The following is a 24,428-nucleotide window of genomic DNA, read 5'->3' as shown; positions in this document are numbered from 1 at the left end:
ATTGGTTGAGCTCATGTGAGTGACAGGTTTCCCCGCCCTCACACCGGTAAACACGTCATCAGAGATGTAGCTACAAGAGGGAGGGGAAGTTAACTAAAGATTGGGGGGAGGGGGCACTGAATTAAAGAAAAAATGATGTACAAAGATAGGCGTCCAATCATTTATAGGCCTTGATGCAATGTAAATATTCCTTAAAAAATGATTTCATTGTGACTTTCAAAAGCAACCTAACACTAACATATGAGAGGGAGTTGCATATCTGGCGTCATCGCATCCGAGCTAATGAGGGATAAAAAAGTTAGTAACTGTGAGCAAAAAAAAAAAAACGCTCGCAGTTGACATTCTGTCCGCCTGTTGGAATGAAACCGATCCGCGTGTCCACGTGTTTTGTCAATTTGCATATCATTTTAATATGTAAGCTCGTCTCCCCTATCAGCCGGAGCTCGCTCTCAACGCAAGCTCTATTTGTCAGATTCGAGTCTGGACTCTCAAATCGGAACGCTCGGCGTTTTAGCGCCCGCCCTCTCAGACACGTTGCCTTGGGAGAAGTAACACGGGGCCACACAACTGCAGGTCTACATCACTGGAACCACGTACGCTTCTCAACACAGGCTCCATCGGGCGCTCCAGTTGTCTTTGGATATACTGTTGAAACAAAGGACAGTGCGACCATTCGTCCCATCCGGCTTGAGGTAGGACTCGCGTTTTAAATAACAGCGATAATATGTTTTTGAGGTGTAAAAAATTGCATACGCATATAGGAATAACAGAGATATAGAGCTTTGTATATATGTATGTAAGAGATATTTAGAAGATGCCGCTGCGTGAACAGAGGCATCCGCCTATTAAAGGGATACAGTTATAGGCTACATATGCGTACTTAATGTATATATATTAGCGCGCAATAATGTCTACATTTTCTATTAAATGTAGCCAATATGATGGCATATGATTTGGTCAGTCGTGTCTTTTGTAATAGTTTGTGGCTGCATATCCGTTTTCTGCGAGATTTTGTTTATTTCAAATAGGCCTAGTTGTATATAACGTTATATATAAAAAATATATATTTCTGTGACATGTTTGAAAAGGTAACAAATTGCGGTGGTCTTTTCTTGGAATGGTGTAACGTTATTAAGGTGTTAGTCATCATCAGGGCCCCACCCTCAGTTATTAGACAGGTAACGTTACATTAATTCTGTACGGGTTTTATTTCATAGTCATTTAGTATTTATATACGTGTTGCCCATAGCAACCGATATTACTGGCAGGCGTACAAGAAATGCGTCTCTGTTACGGTTACATGACTTCCTATATTTGCTAAATGCCGCTATTAAATAATTGTCACGTGCCCGCTTTGTCTTTACGCTGGTAACCAAACGTAAACACTGCGGAAATAAACCTTTCTTTGTTTTGTCAAATTATGTTACCCCAAACTAATAAAGGGCCTTTTCATCCCCGTCCCCAGCTGTCGACTAAACTTGTAAAGTATCCGATGTGGGCAGTTTTTCGGTTTGAAAGAGGAGTTTGTTCGCTAACGGCGGTCGTGCTAAACGCGGCGTTTTGTTTGATTCAACTTTTGGCGAAACCAGTATTGACGGGGAAAAGCTGGTCAGCAATTACTTCCATTTGGAAAGCCTGAGCTTTGTGACTGTTATAACGCTAATTAGTCGCGTGCTTGAGGTAGAGCTATTACATAATGTGGCTTTATTGGCAGGGCAGAACTCTGGCTCAGCAGTCCATTTGTTTGCAATGATACCGACCAGCTGATGGACGGATTAAATGCCCAAGAGATGGGAATGTGCTTAGGCAGTCTGAAAATCCTCGTGCGTGCACAATGACTGACAAAAAGTACTTCTATTGTACAAGAAGTTATTTTCATTTATGTATTTTAAAATGTTTTTTGGAGAAACAATTACTTTTGTAATAACGGAAAGGAAATAGACCGTACATAAGTGAAAATGCATTGCTTGAGGTGCTATATTTTCCTGATCCCAAAGGGATAGTTCACGAAAAATGAAAATTATCATAATTGATTCACCCTTAAGTTGCCACAAATGTGTATGAGTTTCTGTTGAACACAAAAGAAGATATTTTGAAGAATGTTGGTAAGTTAGTTGCCTGTATCCAACACGCATACAATTTCCACAGTAGGGAAAAATACTGCGGTCAATACCAACACTCTTCAAATCTGCTTTTGTGTTCAACAGGCGAAAGAAACTTCTACAGGTTTGGAACAACATAATGGTGTGTATTTTATGGCAGAATTTAACATTTTGGGTTAACTATCATTAAAATGAATAATTTTTTCAACCTAATGTGACCACAATGCATTGTTGATAGCAATGCATAGGCCATGTAACAATGCAGTGTATGGGCAGTTTCATTTTTTTCGTGTGATTTTTATTAATTTAGGCATAACACAAATTTTTGCATCCCATACATATCCTGTTAATTCATAAAAAGCCCTCGGCTCGACTATAAAAAATGGTCGGTCTGCACCTTTAGAGAAAGCACAAAGCAATTGCTTGTGTGCAACATACGCTTTTAGCAAATATTCATGGCTTGGCTCATTAAACATAACATTGTAAACACTAATTTTATGTGTACTCCTTAAGGCATGTCTATTATGAATTACCAAGAACTGATGGAATTGATAATACAAGCCGAAAAATGTCTGGTAATGCTCAAGGCTGCAGATCTGGACCCAGCTGTGTGTTCCTAGTCTCACCCTCCTTTAAAAGCAAGGCCACAAATGAATTAACTTTTAAATGTAACCTACATACACTACTTGAATGTTCAATTTAGGCGCAAGCTAGTAATGTATGAATCTGAGCAATTCATCAATGAAATGCTGCAGAAAGAAGGGCTTATTTCTAGGGTCTTTGTTCTGTATCAAATGGTGGTCACCATGGCTGCGGCGTTCTGGTCTCATTGAATAAACAAACAGGGCTTTGAATGTGTGCGCATGTTTTTTTTTTTTTGTATCACCTGCTTCAACACAGCCTGTTAGTTCTGTATTGCTTGATTTTCAAGGGGTTTTCAATGAGTGGAAATCAGAGCAAAAATGCATGTGCTACTTGGTGTGCAAATTTTCTCTAAAAGAAATCTTATTTCAAACATCTTAATTTTGAATAAATAAAGACTGTCTCCTCCTGTTGCTACAATATTATGCATGAATAAGGCTAGTTTTTTTTCTTTTTACAAAAATGTGTATGTTTTCTTTTAGTGTCTGTTTTGGTACTGTTAATTTACAAGAAGAATCGGTGTTGTCATTGAAAACATTAGAATTAACCGTAAATGTCAGTTTTAGGAGTTCTCAGCACTGTTTGTGAAACAGCCATAAGTCTTTTTTTTTTACTTTAAAAAAGACCACTGTTTATCTTTAGTCTGTGTGTGGGACTCGGTGGTGTGTCTGAAAAACACGCTTATCTGAGCTGGCATAAATTCAGTATCTCACAGGACTTTATTGAAGATGTGTGGTTAAGCTGTCATTTTGGTCCACTGTATCTTCTAGACTATTAATCTCGGAAATAGGTCTGCAAAAGGTGGAATTTTTGTTTTTATATTCCTGCCAAAGCAATAGAATGAAAGCAAGATCATTCCTTCTCTACTAGACATTTTCATGCCAACTCATGTTGTATTGTGTAATGATTTAACGCTTATTAAAATTGGAGATTAAAGTACTCCCTGTTTCCCCCGCAGGTCAGTGATGGTCCGTGCTGGTTAGACCCTGCTTCCTAAGATGTCAGCTTCAGATTCGGACTATTCCATTGACTGGCTGGCCAGTGACGATGAGGACAACGACAGCGAGTTAGAATCAGACTGTACCAAAGTGCAGGGACAAACCACCTTGCCAAAATCCCCCACCTCGGGGGTCGTCCAGGGGGTCCATACTTGCCAGTTGCTCTCAAAGAGGAATGGAGATAAAGGGGAGGTAATGGACAAAGAGAACATGAGCTCTCGGGGAAGTTCTCCATCTAGCTGCAATAGTTCTGACTACAGCGAGGATGGCAGCCATTCTCACCTGGGACAAGGGGATAGGACCAATTACAGCCGGTGCCCCGAGAGCCCTATAGGCAAAAAGAGGCAGGCGCTGAAGAGAACACGGAGCTCCATGGTGCCGGAGCAAAGGGAGAGGCAGCTCACACCTGAACAAATGGAGAAAGACAGGCTGTTTGCATGCAAGGTGAGATATGTGCCAGTTTTGAGTTGCCGGCATGCCACGGAACGGACATGGTGTTCTGAAAAGCACCCTTATCTCCCACATGATCTATCTCCACCCGAGCAGAATAAAAAAATACTTTCAAGCAGAACCACTTCCAGGAAGACCCCTCCTCCATGTGCTCTTTCTAGGTGAAAAGTGAATGAGTCACACGAGGCTACTGAGTGAAAAAATCTACCTTGTAGAAATGCAGTGATAACTCGTTCCATTACATTAGCATAAATGTGTGAGAGAGTAGATGAGTCACTGTTTGTATCAGTGTCGTTGTTCTTTGGACATTATGAGCCATACAAAGGAATGTCTCAACTTGATGTTGTTAGTTTATGATAATTGGCAGTGTCATCCTGAAAGGAAAACTCTACAAATGGTTAGAGAAATGTTAAACCATAAATAATAACTGACAAATGAATGAAATGCTGAATGATGCTCTTTGTTTTGCAGTGCTTGGAGCTGCAGTGTTACATTCACCCACTGTCCTCAATCCTTAATGGCCTCCGCTCGGGCAGATACAGAGAACGTGAGTAATGCTTTATTCAGTCTTATTAGTCTTAGCAGCATCCGCCTTGATTCAAAAACTTGCTTTTTAAAATCAGTATGCAAGGAAAACAGTCAAATTAGAGGCAGCAGGCAATGGTAGAGATGCATGTCATGAGATTTGGGACTGAGATGTCATGAAAATAAATGAAATGAGGCACCCAAATCAACCACAGTCATTTCCTGGTGGCCTATGCTGCCTTCGCTTAGTCATAATAAAACGTGAGTGGTTGAAAGACAGATGTCTAAAGCAGTGCAAACCGCACAGCTCCAAAAATACCCCAGGGTCTAGATTGAAATACTGAAGACACCTGTAGAGATAAGCTCAAGGGTTAGCTTTTTCCATTGTGTCCTTGCATAATGGGATTAAATATTTGATTATTGTAACATTGTTGACAAGTAAAATGACCGTCAAATCTGCACCCTGCACTGTGTCCTAAGAAGGCGACAAGGTGTGATTTTTAAAGGTTTCTTGTGTATATTAAACATTGAAAAAGAAGGTACTAGCTGTGTGAGGTAAGATGCATCTCAAGGAACCGTTAAATTGATGCAACCTGGAGAAGTGTGGTACTGATGTTCTTAATTTTACGAATTCAAACAGAGAAACGCCCCATGCAATATTTTGGTTGACTGACTGTTACGTAGCAAAGCATTTTTCGCTTTCAGTGCGGACAGGAAAATGGCTTGTTACTGTAATCGTGTTGTCACGGTTGGTCGGAACACAGAAAACTTGCTCAAGCTTGACTTTATTGTAAAATGCCAGCAGATGTTACTTCCGCTATTGGGTACTTAAAGAAAAGTTTTATTGGCTGAGTCCCATGTGTACTAGAAAACAGGTTGCGGACCTGCTCATGAGTCTGGGATTGCTGTCAATGCAAGGGCTCTGGGTGACACTGGACTTCCTGGCCACAGAGACAGCAAGTCTGTCCTCCCACGTGCTTCACAAGAACCCATCTGCCTCACAGACGTAGCGCAGACTGTCAGAGACAATAAGCTGGCATTGCTCATAAAAAAAGGTTTAAACTGTATCTTCTCCTTTTACAGGCCTCAGCACTTTCCAAGAGAGTGTGGCCATGGACCGCATCCAGAGGATAATGGGGGTCCTGCAGAATCCCTGCATGGGGTGAGTTCCCTACTGCTTCTTTCACTTCACTCACGGGCCGTTTGAGGGTAGGAGGGCTTTAGTCCGCACATCACTCCATCGCAGATCGAGCTGATAGATGGTGTGTCCGTTTACTTAATCTACCTCAATCCACTACTTGCAACGTTGTGAGGAAATCTAGTTTCGGTGCTTGTGTGTTTGCGCACATCAGCGGTAAGCCACGGTTGAATTGTCCCACGTCACTTGCGAATGACTTCTACGCCCTCTGCTCTGTCTGGAAGTGAATGTCTTTGCTCTGAGGGTATAAGTGAATGAGACAAGGAAATGTGAAAACACATGGCTTTGCAGCATGATGCTTGGTCCAGAGAGGGGAGGGGGGGCCCGCTGGGCCAGTGCGGACCTGCCATCACAAATCTAAAAATGGCTGGACAAGAATAGAACTCAAGCATAGGTCGTTAAAAATGTCCCAGCTCCTCAAGGGAGTAGCCAGTCTTCTGATTGATTAGTCCTCCTCTGGCTAGACGGTGTAAAGTCTGTGATGTCGTCTTTGGGAGGGGGAGTCAGTGCTTCTGTTGCGTCGAATTACCTCATAATGGGTCAGGCTGGGCTTAGGTGCGTCATTTACTTTTCTTCTTAACAGCACCTGGCACGCAGCCCAGTTCTGCTCTCATTGTACTGCTTTGTGCTACTTCACAAAGTTCAATATTCACGTGCGAGTGCAGAGTCTAGAACATCTAGATCGTTGGTGTGCTTTGGGCCGTGTCCAGCAGTGTCGCAACCTGTGCGGCATGAATACACGCCTGGCAAAAAATACGGCTGAAATGGGTATTCTGCCACTAAAAACATGGACGATGGGGTTTTGGGTGGGGTACTAATTCTGGCCATCTGAACGAGGCACTGAGCCAAGCCAAATTGAAGCTGACACTACTGGGGGCGTGGCTGGCTCCCTACCACTTATCATTCACCCATTTCATCATGCCAGCCGACAAGTCCCCCAATGCAAAGGCGCATCAGAAAAGGGAATATAAAGGTAACTCTTATGGCAGTAACCTTTTAAATTTGAAATGCTAAGAATGGGGCCATAGCAGATACTTTGGTCATGTGACTTGCACTAATCCCCATTAACCATCTGTCGGAGGCTGGTGCGAGTCAATGGGCACCATGTGCGTGTGTCTGCATCACTGCTCCTTAGCACGACTATTTCTTTTCCCTGTGACGTGGACGTCAGTGCCCTGCTGCAGGCTTATGTCTATATTTAGAGGCGAGGGAAACGGTTGCACTCAATGCCACGTGTGTGTACAAACATGTGTGACTCAACACAGGATCCGTTCTCCTTTTGAGAAACACGTTTGTGTGTCTGTGCACATGTACGCATGATGCTGTGCACTTGCGGTTAAGTGTTCTTTCGCCAAACGAGGTTTCAGAACTGTAGACTTTCATTTTTAGTCATGTCAGTCACATTAAGTCTGTTTTTTTTGTGCACCAGACTTAAACATTGTCCTTCCTGTGCCATGCAGGGAGAGATACGTCAACATCATTCTGAAAATGGAGGAAATGTTGAAGAACTGGTTCCCTCACATAAAACCACAACGAAGCGACCAAGCCAACACCGCAGCGCTGATGGAGGAGACGACCCCATCTAAGAAACCCAAGGTAAGGCTTTCTGAGAGCTGTCACGAACATGTGTAAGTTAAGACGACAGGCTGATTGAAAAGGAGAGACTGAAATACCTATTATACTGTAATCACTGGTCCAAAGAGGAACAGGACAGACAAGAAAGGATTAAAATCTATTTTTACAGTACAGAGGTATAAAATACACATCTCATGTTCACTAAGAACAATGACGGAAAAGAACAGGTCACTTTGGAATGCTTTCGCAGAACAGATAAAAGTCTGCAAAGTAAAATGATAGTGTCATGCTTTTTTTCCTACCCCTACACCCCTAAGTTATTATTGCAATAGTTTCTATTACATAGGTCATAGGTTTCATAGATCAATGACCTGACGCTGTTTTTTCCAATTGAATCTAGTCATTTAAGCAAAAATTTACACATGCCGTTCATACTAACTGGGTTATTCATTCATGAATTATTGTAAAACGCCATGTGGTGCGACTTCAGGAAACTTCTCACCTTAAAGGGTTAGTTCACTCAAAAATTTAAACACTTCAACACTCGTAAGACCTCTGTTCATCTTCGGAACACAAATGAAGATATTTTTGTTTAGATCCGATGCCTCAGAAAGGCCTTCATTGACACTAATATCATTTCCTCTCTCAAGACACTAAAGACATAGTTAAAAGTCCATCTCACTACAGTGGCTCTACAATAATTTTATGAAGCAGCGAGAATAGTTTTTGTGCACAAAACCCCCCAAAAAATAACAACTTGTATAGTGATGGGTCGATTTCAAAACAAAGCTTCGATCTGTTATGTATCAGCGTATCGATTCATGATTCAAATCGCCAAAAGTCACATGATTTCAGCAGTTTAGCGTTTTGGCACGCGATCCGAAAGAACATGAATCAATACGCGGATTCATAACTGTTCAAAGCTTTTGAAAACGGCCCATCACTATATAAGTAGTTATTTCGTTTTTTTTTTTTTTTGGTGCAAAAACTATTCTCGTCACTTCATAAAATTATTGTAGAACCACTGTAGTAACACAAACTTTAAATTGTATACATATCATTAGTTCTTGAAGGTTACACCACATGATATTTTAGTTGTTAAATGGGATAGATTTTTCAAAACAATGTGAAACCAACATGGATAATATATTGACTAATATATAACTATTTTCTTAAATCTTGGCAAACCAACTGCAAAGAGATCCTCAGAAATGTTTGCATTAAAATCTTAAGTAATTCCTCCCTCTTTCAATACTTTACAGTTGTCTCCAGCTACATCTCCCCTGCTCACTGGCAATGCAAACCCTGCCACCACAAGTGCCCTTTCCATGGGTAACAAGGCAATGAGAGTCAGCGACCTCACACCCCCAGGGCCCTACTCTGCAACCAACCTAAAATGGCTCCACACATCACCCATCTGCTCCCCGACGGCTGATCAAGCTCAGGGGACGGTTCGGAACTTTCTAACAGCTCACAGGGACAGGGACGCGACGCAGGACAACTCTGTGTCCTCCAGCACGGACCGTCCGTGTAAAACAGAGTCTGTTCCCAGTCGACCACCTCCAGCCAAGATCAATGCGCCATGCCTTGAGAGACTTCTTAAATCCACAGAGAGCATCATCTCCCAGAAAGGCCCAGTGGGCTTGGGTGGCACGGCAGCTGGTGGATGGTCCTAGTCCCGCGAAAGGGCTCTGGGAGATCAGAGCCTAGCTAGAGCGTGACTGCCCCCAGCTGGTCTGGAGTCACCCGACTCCAGCACAATCCCTGCCTCCGTTCTAGTCTTGGGAAGAGGCACAGAATGCAGCAGAGGGAGTAGCCTGGCAAAACAGAGACGTGTTCAGTTACAAACTGAAAAGTGTCGGAGTGTGATCTTTGTGTGTGTGAGATGTGTACGTCTGCGTCTATTCCCTTTCTGTTGGACTGACGAGTGCGTTGTAGCAGTGTGTGTGAGGGGGGAGGGGGGTTGAGTAAGGTTTTGTGATCTTGGCTCACGTTTATACTTTACCTTTTGAGATGGTTTCCTCCTAAAACAAAGAAAGAGGAAAATTCTCCTGTGGCGACCGCATCCGATGAGGCAGCATATTGGTATCTGTGAAAAAGCGAATCTCTACACAAAACGAAGCAGCCGTTTTTTTTCCAGAAAGGGATGGTAAAAGAGGGAGGAATTTATTCTGGGAACACTTCAGATATTCCAGCGTGTTAGTGATCTCTATCGTAGGTGTGGTTGAATGTGAATTTATTGCTTTAGTTTGCTCTTTAAATCCACTCTACAGAGTTGATTTGATGTGACTGTTACTTCATAGGTTTAAACTTCTAGCTATGTTTTTGGTACAACAGTTCTACCTCATTCTGACGCCACATCTCCGGTAGTGTATGAATACAGTAAGATCGTACATACACGCAAGTAGACTCAGAGCGAGGCAATTTCATAAAGAGCATAAATACAGTGAGCGAAACTCGCCTGTCATGCCGAACTAACACTTCACAAGAGAAAGCTCCGGAGGCTTGACTGGTGCCATTGTAAAGAATGTGAACTGCAAATTTTTCGCTTTTTTTGTTTTGTTTGTTGTTTGTTTGTTCGTTTTTAAGCCTCCCAGTTCAAGGGCATATAGTGCCTGTCAATTCGATGTCAAACTGTGCCTCTTCACTGGTTTTGAAGGGAGAGCGTGAACCATCCAGAATACCTGACGCCTCTGAAGGATGTACAAAAAGAAAATCAGGAACCTTCAAAACTCCTGCCATTCATTTTCTGCTATCAAGTAAATTATTTGAAACTCTTGCCAACTACTTCCTGTGGTCATGTGAGAATGACATTTCGGTTTGCCACAGAGCTGGACAATATCTAAGAGGGAAAGGTATTAACTGTGTACATATTTGGAAAAGTTGTTAATTTACCCTTGCAAAGTGGCCTTTATAGTGTAATATTTTCTACTTTCAGAAATAAATGTGGTTATATTTGTTTGCTGTATTCCGTTTGTCTTCAAGCATTTTGTTTCAACTGATCGCATGCACATTATTGAAGGTTTGTCAATGGACAGTACTGATATCTAGACATGGATAATGTGGAAAGTATAGTATTTATAAATTAATTGATTATTTATATATATATATGTATATGTTTGGACAAACTTTCCCATCAGTTTTAATGCCATCGGTGGCTGTATTGAAATATGTACTATGGTATACATTTATATCTCATCAGTCCATTAATGGCATAAAAACTAAATGCTATGCATGTCTAATAAGTCAAAAAAAGATTTTTTTTTAGTTCAGTCAAAACAACATAAACCACATCTAATTTGGCAGCCCTTATGTCCATTGTTTTCAGGATGGCTTTGATATCGCACCAGGAGACCGTTCATCACAGACCTTTTTGTTTGCTATACTTTTTGGCATTCTCATACAAGCGCATCTATTCAAATATCAAAGCCACCAAAGTCATTCTTAAAACAACCCTGCTAGACAAGGACAGACTACGAAACGGATCTAAAATATAGCTTTTGTTAAATCACAACTTGACCTTAGCTGGATCTATGATGTGTCGGAGAATATTGAATATTACAGGATTGGTCTCTGGTGATTAACTGTTCTTCAGTTTCTGGGAAGGTAGAACGGGGAATGTAGAATAAAACCCACATCCTCTGGAGAACAGAAAAGCCAATGTTTTTCTGGACGGTGAGTAATTCAGATGTCCTCCACCCCGAATCCCGCTTCTTTCCATTTCCCTGCTGTGCAGAATATCAAAGTCGGACACCAATCAACCAGTCGCATTAAGCAATGGCACTCATATTTCTCATTATACTGTAGGCATTGGGAAGACAGTCCATTCAAATATCAAGTCCACTATACATTGTTATAGAGAAGTGCAAATGTTCTCTAATCAGATTAACAAACTACACTTCCTTTTTACAGAAAGAATGAGTGGAAGTTACCCAACTAGCATATGCATAACCCTAACCATTATAATTGCAAATATGTGACCTAAGTGCCAGTAAGGTCATGTAGAGGTCAACTTCTCAATAAGCTGAAAGATGAGGTATTATTTATGTCTATAGAACAAACAGTTACTAAGAACAGCACAGAGAGCACAGATGTACTTCTCAGAAATCAGTACGGTCTTATTAACTGGTCATATCCTGCAGTAGTATATGTGGAGGACATCTTTTGAGGATACATCTGTAAGACCACAACAAAAGTCACTTCCTTTTGGCATGGACTGAAACAGTGCGCTGCTTTATCTGTGCTAACCATGAGTTTTGCCAACCTTGAGGCATTATTCCAACAGAATCTGTCTGCAACCTGCAAGACTTCAAGTTATGCCCGTCTTGCATACCGCAGAGACCCATCTCCATTATTATTTAGATGACTTATTATTGCTACTACTATTACTAATGCAGAATAAACAGTTTATAGCAAAAGAATGCTAAAAATGCCAAAAAGAATCTTTAGAGATGTGCAAAGAATGCAAATGTAAGTATAAACATTAGTAATAGGAATGAACGATAAACCAGCTGATATTGATGTCAATATTGTATATGTAACAGTCAATATTTAATAAGGTGCTTGTTTATTTTTCACATGAACAATAGTTCCTAATCAGTAAATAAAGTTTAAAATCACAAATAATTTAATAATGATATTAATGATAATGTGAAAAGCGATGACAGTAATATGTTAATGTATTTGTAGTATACTTAGTATGAAATGCATACATTTTAAATACATTTTGGTATGTTTTTTTTTCACTAGGGACCTGAATTCCCTCTTTAAAGTATTTATATTTTTAGATGTATTTTATTTTTTAAATACATAAAACAGTATAACATTTTAATGTTATCTTATATATGAAAAAAAAATCTTAATGGCTTATCAGTATGGACCGGAATTTCAACAGACCGACCAGTGTATCCCTAACAGGGTTTTTTCTTTAAGGAAATAGCAAGTCCTGGGTCACATGATTCTTTAGATGACATATGACCAAAAGAGGGGAAAATCTTATTTTACTTTCTTCATATAAGTGCAAAATGTGTTTATTTTTTTGGTGCAATATTTGTTTAGCACTAGAACCTAGGTCAAAATCCATCTTAGGTGCATCAATCTAGGTGCCTCCGTGTGAACAAGCATGGCACATGAGTAAAAAATACTAACACTGCCTTCACGTGCCATCGGAAATTTCACAATTCCAGTTCAGAAGAGCTTGTTGCATTCAAGTGCTTTTCTGTCCGAATAAACAGGTTTATTCTTGTCTATTTTTGGGGAAAATATTTTTAAAACCAACATTATATGTAGCGTCACACACTGACAACCATATAAACATTTACGATGCTATCAACTTTCTGTTGATTCTGTAATTTCCGTCAAATACAGGCTATTTTCTCTGCGTATTAAACATTCAATACGCTTCAAACGATTACTCGTTTATAAGAATATGCACTGCTTTAATAACAAGACAAGACGATCTAGCTGTTTGGGGGACATTTTTTTTTATAAATCATATCTGTCACAGCAGTTCTCCCCGCCACCATGTTTAAAGTTTATGGCACTCCCATCTCATGAATTTGGCTATTAAATGTATTCATATTTATTGATTTTGGGTATTAAAATTATTTCTGAACTTCCCACTGGTAAACAACATCAGAGGGTGTTCATGTGCAATTTTTACCAAGGAAACTCATATTTATGATAATTCCGATAGCACGTGAAGGGAGCATAATTCTCATGAGAGTGTTAATATTAGTAGATTGGCTAGGGTTAGAATAGGTTGACATGTACACTCACCTAAAGGATTATTAGTAACTTCATACTAATACTTAGCCTGACAAGCCAGACCCACAACAAGATGTTTTGTCTGGAAACTCACCATTGACAGAGCTCAATCCGAGGGGCGGGATAAACGGTTGTCTTTCAAACTCCCTCTGCGCAGCGTGCACACAATAGTATAGTGCTACAACCAAACAGAGCAACCAAGGTGAAGCAGAGCTAGTTGACAGATTAAACTTTAGCTGTATCCGGACGGCAAAACTCTGAACACATCTTCCCTTCTTAAGAATAACTTCAGTGCCGTTCTTTGTTCTTTTCTCAGAGAAAAGCTCAACTCCAAGTCTTCCAGAGTCGCTGCCAAAGCTGATTCGAAAGGCCGCTGTTCGCCAGCCTCTGTGTTTACTAGTAGCACGCAAGCGCAATTCGGCCATCATTATGTTAAGCCCCACCCACCGACTCTACACAATGTGATTGGCCCGACCAGAGTTTGGCTTTTACAGCTCAGAAGTGTATTGAAAGTTGCTAGACGACACTCACGGCAGATTAGAGTCGCTGACCGCTAGGGTGTGTCTAGATTTCTAGGCTAACTAATACTGTTTTGACCCCCTTTCGCCTTCAGAACTGCCTTAATTCTACTTGGCATTGATTCACTAAGGTGCTGAAAGCATTCTTTAGAAATGTTGGCCCATATTGATAGGATAGCATCTTGCAGTTGATGGAGATTTGTGGGATGCACATCCAGGGTACAAAGCTCCCGCTTCACCACATCCCAAAGATGCTCTATTGGGTTGAGATCTGGTGACTGTGGGGGCCATTTTAGTACAGTGAACTCATTGTCATGCTCAAGAAACCAATTTGAAATGATTCAAGCTTTGTGAAATGGTGCATAATCCTGGAAATAGCCATCAGAGGATGGTTACATGGTGGTCATAAAGTGATGGACATGGTCAGAAACAATGCTCAGGTAGGCCGTGGCATTTAAAGGGGGGTGAAACACTCAGTTTCAGTCAATCTCATGTCAATCTTGAGTACCTATAGAGTAGTATTGCATCCTTCATATCTCCGAAAAGTCTTTAGTTTTATCATATTTATAAAAGAAATATGGGCTGTACCGAGTCTTTCCGGAAAAAAACGAGCGCCTGGAGGCGTATCGTGTGGGCAGAGCTAAAGAATGACGAATGTGCACAAAGCGGTGACGTCCTCAAGCGTGGAGAAACCCATGGCTATCTCAGCTAATACAGATAATGATCCAGAATCAAATCTGAGGCTGAAATAAATTGAACAGGAGAAACGGCAACATCAGGATGTCCGTCTCTGTGGTATGTACTGTATTTAGGGGCCTCTGTGTGTCTTTACGTGCAGTTTATGAGGACATGATTTGGTTTATGGACTATTGTATGTGACTAGACCTTAGAGGTAGCAAGCAAAACGGTTTTGCACGTCAGAGTCAGACTAGTGTTATACAGAACAACAATGGAGTAACCGTTAGCGCATTTGAATGACGAAGCACGCGATCGTGTCGTTTACTGATGTTTACTCATGCGACGGTAGCCAATAGCAGAGACATTTGAAGTTGATTTACTCACCGGCTGCTTCCAAAGCAGGACCGAAACTTTATCGCTGGGACCGCTCTGTCAAAAACACACTTCTTTGGTATGATTTGGTGAAGTCCTGTGACAGCAGTGACCGTGGAAATCCACTTTGCAACGCGACTGAAGCGATGCCTTGAAGCTTCCCATCATTTCTGCGTTCAAATCGGTTCAAATGCAGCGCTGCCTTCCCGGAATGCTGTGCTGAAGCGTTGAAGTCGCTCGACGTCACCCATAGGAATAAAGTGGAGCGCGGCGCGTCATAAGTGCTCACGGACGACTGGATCTGCACCTGAGAGACTGTTTACAGCGTGCATTTCCTCTCTCTCGATCTAGTCACGCGCGCGCGCACCCTTCCGGGAGAAGAGCCCGTACAGCCCATACAAGGACCTTCCGATCTATTTAACGTCAAGTAGACCCATACTCGAAAAAAACTTGCCGAAACTTGTGAGAAACCGGAAGGAGTATTTTTAACACAGAAATACTCCATCAAACGTCCAACATTAGTTTTTGAAACTTTGTCTATGTTTAGGATGGGAATCCAAGTCTTTAAAGGTGTAAAAAGCTCAGTATGCATGAAACAGCATTTCACCCCCCCTTTAAACAATGCCCAATTGGCACTAAGGGGCCTAAAGGGTGCCAAGAAAATATCCCCCACACCATTACACCACCAACCCCAGCTGCACAGTGGTGTAACAAGGCATGATGGATCCATTCTCTCATTCTGTTTACGCCAAATTCTGACTCTACCATCTGAATGTCTTAACAGAAATCGAGACTCATCTGACCAGGCAACATTTTTCCAGTCTTCAACTGTCCAATTTTGGTGAGCTTGTGCAAATTGTAGCCTCTTTTAAATCCCCTTTCTTTCCCATTCTGACATTCAGTTTGGAGTTCAGGAGATTGTATTGACCAGGACCACACCCCTAAATGCATTGAAGCAACGACAATGTGATTGGTCGATTAGATAATTGCATTAATTAGAAATTGAACAGGCGTTCCTAATAATCCTTTATGTGAGTGTAGTTGCATAAAGGGACCATCATCGTTACCAAAATATTGGCTCGCAAGCAGTTACAGGGGGTTTTGTGCATGCTGAGTGGGAAAAGAATATGTTCCACCAAGGTAAAATTAATTTCAAGGGGATTTACGTTCTTTTAAGTTCTTGAGGATTTACCGTTTCTACTCCTAGGAGATTTTGGTGGACTTGTATCAAATGCTAACTGATAGAGCTAAGGTCTTGGCAATTAAAATGGATCAAAACTGTAAAAGGCCACTACTGTTTGACTGTTAGGCTCAGTGGTATCACACAGCGGTCACAAGCTGTCAAGCCCAGATTAACAGTGGGAGGTGGGGAGGTCTGGTCCAACCCAAATGGATTCTTGTCATGCGAGGGACGTGGCCTCATTCTGTTTTACCATTGCTATCCACATTTGTCCAAACTAAGTCAAACAGATTTTTAAAAAATAATTTCAAGGAGGAAGAATGACATTCTTAAATGATATTCAGCTCAGAGGTTTCTATAAACTGAGCAAGGTAAATTAGTTGTTGACTGGTTGGAGGAAAGAGAAATGCACTTAATCCTGAGAGACGGCAGAATTCTCAGAAGGACTGTCAGGGTAATTGCTCAGTTGATATCCATGCTGCAATAGGAACAACAATAAATAGATATAACTCCAGTAAAGGTCGCAGCACCTTTAAAGTGCAAAATACAGATATACTGTAAAGGCCTGTTCACACTAAGGACGATAACTGTAAACAACATAACTTATTAAAATGCAATTTTATGAGAACAGCATGCAGAGTCCACTTCACAAATTTAATGAAAACAACACAGAGGAACGATATCTTCAGAATCACTTTGAGCGATTCAGCTGATGAACGATAAAAACATTGGCAGTCGATCAGAATCCAGACTTTAAAGCGCTCAAGCATTTAACACAACATAAAACAAAACTGCAGTGTGCTCTTATAATAAACAGAATGTTATTGAAGCTAGATATTTTACTTTATAAAGTTTTAAATATGGATATTTTTCATACACAAACCCTTCGATTTGCTTCAGAGGGCCTTTATAACCCCTGGAGCTGTGTGGTTTACTTTTATAATGGATGGATGCACTTTTTTGGGGCTTCAAATTTTGGGCTGCCATAATAATGCTTGGAAGAGACAGGACATTTTTTAATATAACTCTGATTGTGTTCGTATGAAAAGAATGTCCTATACATATAAAATATGGGTTAATATTCATTTTTGGGCAAACTATCCCTTACAAATTATCTTGGCAAAACGAAGAAAATGCACTTGTCTTTTGTGCCTTGTAATCTGTTTAGGGTCTTAAAATAGATTCCCTCAGGTTTTTACCAACAGCGTGGCTCATAGGCTTTTTCCACTCATCCATTTAAGCAAATACAGTTGCATTTATATTTCAGCAGGGGAGACGGGAAAAGCATACTCATTCATAAGAATATGTGGAAGTCATCATTTAACATCGAGTCTGAGCCAAAAGTAACATTAAAATTGATACTTCGACTACAGAAAGACCACAGGACATAAAGTCAAGGCTCTTCTGGGTTTCATGCCACAGGAGGACAAGCCCAAAGCTCGTATATCAAATCACATCAAAGAAAGATGATGAAAAAGAAGCAGTCTGATGGCTTATACCATGTGTAAGCTGGTAGATTTAGTGCTAGTGTTGTTTATGCTGCGGTAGATACATTTTCACGGATAGTTGGCAGGACTGTGAAGCTCGTGGCTTTCTTTATTTTACGTTCAAATTCCAGCAAAATCATGACATACTATATTATTATCGTGATATGAAATTACTCATACCATCAGTGATGGATAGATTTTAGTCATTTTGCCCAACTTTAATGACTATTAAACAGTAAAGCAAGTGACCCCGGAATTGAAAAAATAAACTGTTTCTAAAATCAGGTCCAATTATACAATGCTTTGAATGTCATTTTATCAAATAAAAAAAAATACCCAGTGAACCAATTTATCCTTTCTGAACATATCCTTTCTTCATGTAATAATGTCTATTTGTCCTCATATCTGTGGGTTGAGATGCATCATGCCCACGCACTTAGAAAATTGCTGATTAACTTGTTAAGTAATTCAACAGGTAATTCATCCCCACCAGAGATAATGATCTCATTTGTCAGATGGGCCCTAAATAACTGAACCATCAGATTACAAAAATAACCACTGCCGTTGTAATGATCACACTTCACCATCAGAACATTTTGCTCCCTGTTTCTTTTCATATGATGTTCCCTGCACAGTAGTACCTGACGTTTTTTAAACCCTAAAAGAAAATAATCAAGAAATAATTAGGAAAAATAAATGTTTGACCAAGTACATAACCAGCCATCTCCTTACCTTGAGCAAGTTTGTAATAATGCGTTATAATTTGAGTGGTACTGGTGGATTTCCACGGAAAATACAAGAATGTCTTTGCGGCATTACGCTAGGTCTGTACCATAGACCGTAAAAAATATGGACGACTCGACATCATCCGTTTCTGCTTGGCAGATTTGAAGCTTTTAGGCGACCTGCACGGCGCGGACATCTTGGGACCGAGTCTGCGCTGTAGCGATTTCGGGACCGGAGTTGCGCAGTAGAGTGCAGGAAGTAAAGTAGGAAGTACAGCTGCGATATCAAAATCCCGCCCACACTCTCACAGATGCAGAACAATTAATTATGTTGGTGTGAAATAAACAGTTATGGAAATATAGAAATGAAAGCTAAAGCTCCAATCTGCTCCCAAAAATTTCGAAAAAAGTCTGTTAGTGCCTCAGTGACAACTTCACTCAGAGAAGCCGTCAGTCTCAGCTGTCAATCATGACGTCACACCCCCCGTTTTTATAGCATCAAATAACTAACTAAAACTAATTGAAGTTTCACAAACTAATTTCGGGAGAAGCATGCGCAAACAATTAAATCTAATTAAACACAGGTGGAGCAGGCTCAGATAATTAACCCAATTGGAACACAAGAGGAGCACATTAAACTAATCAGTTAATCAATGATAGGAGGTGTATATAGACAGCCGATTTACCTTCCTGTCATTGACAGTTTCTCAGCATCCCACCACCACCCCTTCTCCGCACTTACTTAAATCAACTGCTATAAATATCAAAACAAATCACAAATTGCAATCTAGTTCTAAACTATCCATGTCGGGGGGGGGGGGGGGGGGGGGTACTCTGGGTTCGGGCAAATTTTCCGAGCCCGGAGCCCTCCCCGGACAGCACGCCAAATACGCATAATCTTTACTCTATTTAATTGATGTAAGTGTGAACTCGTGAAACTTATTTTAAAAACGAACACTTGAAATGAAATCATCGTGATGATAACTGCCTTCAGTGACATAAACTAACTTTGGGGAAAAAATATTTGAAGTGTAATTTTATTATTTAGTTTGCCTCGCGTCCATTAGAAAACACAGAGAGGCGGCTATACTGGGACCGGTCACCGGGGGGCGATCGAGGCGCGAAAGCTTCAGTAAATGAGAGGGAGACTGCAGGCTTGGTCTGTACACATAAAGGAGTCCGGCTACTCGGCTATCGCATGTGAGGATGCTGCAGGTGGCGGATCATTTATACCAGGGGTTTGAATGATTCCGCGTTTTGAATGAATCATTTGAATGAACGACTTCATGACTCACTGATTAAGACGATCACTTGCTGCCCCCTATTGGCGGTTTAGTTTCATGTTTAAAAGTATGATTGCATGTTTTTATTTAGAATATCAATCTTATAACATAATTTATTGCGGCTGTATTGTTTAATCCATATTAAATTATTTAATTTGATTGGTAAAAGCGCTATAGTGTCTTTACTATTATAACTGAATTTATTAATCAAATGTAAGAATTTAACATGAAAGATGATGCATACATTTAATAAGATTTAAAAATAAATGGCCTTCATAAAATTAAATAACACCCTGGGGTGAATATCACAAATATGCAGATTTAAGTAGGCCTATGTAAAAACTGATAGAACACTAATGAGAATATTGCTTCAGAATCAATACATGTATACCACCAAAAAATCCCTCCACACATTGTACAGTACATACAATTTGCTATGTAATCTACCTGATAGGCCCAAAGTTAATCAATATCAAATCAAATCAAAATTGCAAGTTTCAAACAAAGATGGCGACAAAGACTAAACTTACACACTGCAGCTTTAATATTAAGGAAGTTTCCATATAGATTTTTATAGACGTTTTACCTGTATTTTGAGTGATGCTTTGCATGTTGTTGTGTTTTAGGGTTAAAGGAAATGTCCGTAAACTTAATGGGTAATATTCTGGCAGAAAACTTAAGGTTGTATTATAACAGTAGTTTGCATCGTATGAATGTTTTATATGTGGACAGATGTTTAGACTGTTGATAATAATTCCCTATAATGTTATCTAATAGGAGCTGTAAAAATAAATGTATTATATGTCAACATTAGCATAACGGTAGAGGTGCTTGCATCTGTCCCCATCTGTCATTGGTTGAACAAACAGTTATCCCTGTCCCAAACTCACACCATTGGTTGTAGGAGCCAGTGTTGCTGTGTTAGGCTGATCGGGATGTTCAAAGAAACAGAGTGGTGTTTTAAGCCAGGATGCACCAAGGCGAACTCTCACGATGGCCAGACATTGATTCTACATGCTGACTCGGCCCAAAAACCCAGACGCCATCCAACTAAAGCCAACGGTGCAGAACACACTGAAAAAACTAAGCCAACCGACACTCAAAAACAGCCAGAATTTCGACCGTTGACTTGGTTTGTCCAGTATTTACAGTATTTAGACCTCTGAGGGAAATCAACGTACTAATGGCTTAGGCGTTTTTGCATATTCAACAGGGATTGTGTAGTTTAACAGTAAAAAAATATATATACACCTTGTTTTTTTCAGTCTGATCTCAGTTTCTTTACGTCAGTGTGTGTATAATGGACTCCAATCCAAAGAAGAATCCATTGACGTGCAAAGAAATGAAAGAGAATGAAAACATTTACACAAGAGTTCACCCGTGGGGCTTCATAAGGGGAAATTTTCTCTTTGCAGAAAGAAATTCTATCAAATCAATTGCAGCCTAATTTTAAATGCCTCAAATGCTCCTTCAAAGATAATTTGACTTCACATAAATCATTTTTAATTTTTTGAGATTTGTATCTTTTCAAATTAAATTTAGAATCCAGGAAGATAAATTAAGAAGTTGGTTTTACTAAGCATTGTTACGACTTTTATGATTTAGATTATTAATTCTAAAGTCAAGGTGTTTTTTTGTGCTAGTTGAATGAGTTCAAAGTACCGAATGTCACCCGAGACCAATTAACAGAGCACACAACCGACAAGTCCTTCCCAGTGACATCATGCCGGTCGTTTCAGGTCTTTAGAAAGAGCACAAAGGCAAAGTCATTCCCCAAAGAAGCCTCTGTGAGGACAGGACGGGGTCGAGAAGGCTGACTCAGAGTTATTTATACTAGTTTAGCTCTTTCTTCCTCGTGGGAAGATCCTGATTGGACTGAAGTTGTGTGTCTGAAAGTCTGGTTGGAAGAAAACAACTGTGTGTTTGTGCTATTGTTTCCCAAAAGATTTGATTACAAATGGGTTGCCTATTAAATATGCCATCACCGATAAACAAGTCACAAAAGCGTATAGCTGCCATTTAATTATATAATTATATTTTGGGATACACTGTTATTACATTTCTGGAAGATACTGTATGGTCGATTATTGATAAACAACTTATCCTAAATTCTATAGACTACTATTTTGTCTAAATACTTTTATATATAACAATACAAATCTTAAATAAATCACTGTGAATGCTACAAGTGAATTACGACATGAAAATGTAAAGAATGAAAAATGGATATTGACATTAAATATCTTAAAGGTCCTAGAGATTACATTTAACAGTGTTATAATATTTGTGTTTTTAAAGATGAACTTTTAGTGAATACAGATTAACATTAAAAATAGGGGAATTAAATCTCATATACTATACTGCAGTGGCAGCTGGTGAAAAGTATTATAGGTGGGGCAAATTATTAATCGAGGGGGGGGGGGGTATGGGGGTTCTAGAAAAATGTGTATTTTGTAGATGTGATTTCCTGCATTATGGTGCGTTTGAGGTCATTGCCCTTGCCTATACCAATAAAAGAATTCAAAGCAGTCAATAGTCTAATAAAAAGACAATATTTATTTAACTGCCATCTGTGTCCACAAGCTGTCACAAGCACTTGTTTTAAACGGTAAGCAAGGGAAGCAAAAGATTGCCCTGGCGTAACCACAGCCAGTTAGCAGCCTTTCGATCTAACCAACTTCGGAAAAAGCTTCTCTTGTAGGATTTCTCCTTTTCTTGTGCCTATTCGCTTCTGGCTTGTCTGGTCCGTGTTCTTTAACAATGAGTTTTTCCGCTAATGTTATTCTTTTGTAGCATTTTAAATAAATTTGGGGCTAGTTCAACTCCCACAACTACATTAGTGTTACTCAACGTCACCCGCGTCGTCTGCCTCCCGCGGTTCAGTAGGTGCAATGCTCTAATCTTAGAACTACGGGCGATATTTTCAGCGCCCCAAACCATAAAAGTTGATGACAATGATTGGCGAAATACAAACTTTTTTTGCATGGCAACCGGGGAACTATTGGCTTAAATTACAGCACCGTAGGGCTGAGTGAACTGGAGGGAAGACAGCCTATTGGCTACTGCAGCAACATGTTAAAGGTAACAGCGTTGAAAATGAATGCAAATATCAGAGTGAGTTCTAAACACATTCTAAAGTAAAACCATTATTAGCATATAATTAACACACATTATGTTTCAAAATGAGATTGTTAAAAAATAAATAATATTAAAAATAAAAACAGGCAGGCAGGCAGGTCGGTGGGAGGTCAGCACCCTAGCGCCCTCTATGGGCGAGCTGCTGCTGATATACCATATATACAGGGAGATAAACGACTTTGTTTATCAATAATTTTGTTATTTGCTGAGCTCTTTACATGATTCTTCGGTTTTGTTACAATTTGCAAGTTGATCTCAGATGCTTACCAGTGATTTTGTAAGTGTTTTACAGAAATAGAAACATACTTCAATAATCTGTTTTATTTACAACCTTTGGAGTGAATGTGTTACAAACACTGGACTCTCACTCTCCAGCCCTGTCCCAAATGGGACACTTCATGTGCACTTTCATGCTTGCGGACATGCAGTGGTCGCTGCGTGCGCTTGTCCGTAAAGTCCACAAGACTGTAGGGTGTCCCATTCGTCATTTAAGCTTAAAGAAAGGTGCTCATGAGCTTTGTGCTTTGTGACTGCTATGCGCCCATGATGCGCACTTCGGCTGAGCCCGCAAATTTGCGAGCAGTCAAAACGGCATTACGTTGTGAAAGTGCAGACTCAGAGGAAGACCGTGAGGGTTTAGCTATGTGGGACAGGGCCTATGTCCCATGCTCTCAATCAGCAAGAGTACTGATTACACCCACTTGTAACAAGGGATGCACCGATCCAATATTCAGTATCGGTATGGGCTCCGATCCGCCATTATTTGCGAGATCGGGTATCTATCAGACAGGGCCGATCCAAATCCGATACTGTGCGTATAATATTCTGTGTTATTGTTAAGCCTCAGTGCCCCACAAAAGGCACAAAAACTATAAAGCATCATCATTGCTCGTGAGAGCCCCCTTTGTGGGTGCTATGCGCCCTTGATGCGCCGGGAAGATCAGGCTGGGTTTACTCAGTCTAATCGAGTGCACTCATTCGATCCCATAATGCGCCGCAATAACAAGTGTACAACTGATGTACACTCAACAACTAGAAAATATCCATACCCATGCACTGTGACCATCGGATCGAATTTACATTTATGCATTCATCCAAAGCAACTGGGGAATTCGGGAAGCGATCTCTCATGAAGAGGCGAAGAAACGGAAAAGTGCCTTAAATACAAAGTTTTGGATATTACTCAAAGTAGCAAAAGCTAGAATAGGGAGGGAAAAGTGAAAAATAGAGGAAGAAGAGAATTTTCTCATCTCGTCAGAAGATGGTGACCACAGCTGAATCATCCATCTATCCATTTTCCTAACCAATGTGGCATACAGGTATACATTCCTTTTTAATTGATTGTAAAATTGTTTAATTGAGGGGGGGGGGGGTGCTGTTTCATGCATACTGAGCTTTTTACACTGTTAAAAACTTGGATTCCCATCCTAAACATAGAGAAAGTTTCAAAAACTAATGTTGGACGTTTGATTGAGTATTTTGATGGAGGACTTCACCAAATCATACCAAAGAAGTGTGTTTTTGACGGAGCGGTCCCAGCAATAAAGGTTCGGTCCTGCTTTGGAAGCAGTCGGTGAGTAAAACTGCTTCAAATGTCTGTGCTGTTGGCTATCGTCGCGTGAGTAAACATCAGTAAACGACACGATCGCGTGCTTCGTCATTCAAATGCACTAACGGTTACTCCATTGTTGTTCTCTGTATAACGTTACACTAATCTGACGTGCAAAACCGTTTTGCTTGCTACTGCTAAGGTTTAGTCGCATACAATAGTCCATAAACCGAATCATGTCC

General features: G+C 40.3%; 1 protein-coding gene across 1 annotated transcript; it reads left to right on the top strand.

Annotated features, from left to right (window-relative positions):
* The first annotated feature begins 410 nt into the window (after positions 1 to 410).
* Positions 411 to 10,458, top strand: LOC137064451 (uncharacterized). Its single transcript, XM_067435806.1, has 6 exons — positions 411 to 692; positions 3,703 to 4,186; positions 4,664 to 4,739; positions 5,801 to 5,879; positions 7,376 to 7,511; positions 8,753 to 10,458. The coding sequence occupies exons 2-6, from the start codon at positions 3,743 to 3,745 to the stop codon at positions 9,164 to 9,166; spliced, it is 1,149 nt and encodes a 382-aa protein (XP_067291907.1). The 5' UTR covers positions 411 to 692; positions 3,703 to 3,742; the 3' UTR covers positions 9,167 to 10,458.
* Positions 10,459 to 24,428: the final 13,970 nt, after the last annotated feature.

This window comes from Pseudorasbora parva, chromosome 25 (genome assembly GCF_024679245.1).
Source record: "Pseudorasbora parva isolate DD20220531a chromosome 25, ASM2467924v1, whole genome shotgun sequence".
In the NCBI taxonomy this organism is placed as follows: domain Eukaryota; kingdom Metazoa; phylum Chordata; class Actinopteri; order Cypriniformes; family Gobionidae; genus Pseudorasbora; species Pseudorasbora parva.
Note: the sequence above shows the minus strand (reverse complement) of the source record. Positions and strands in the feature narration are given on the sequence as shown.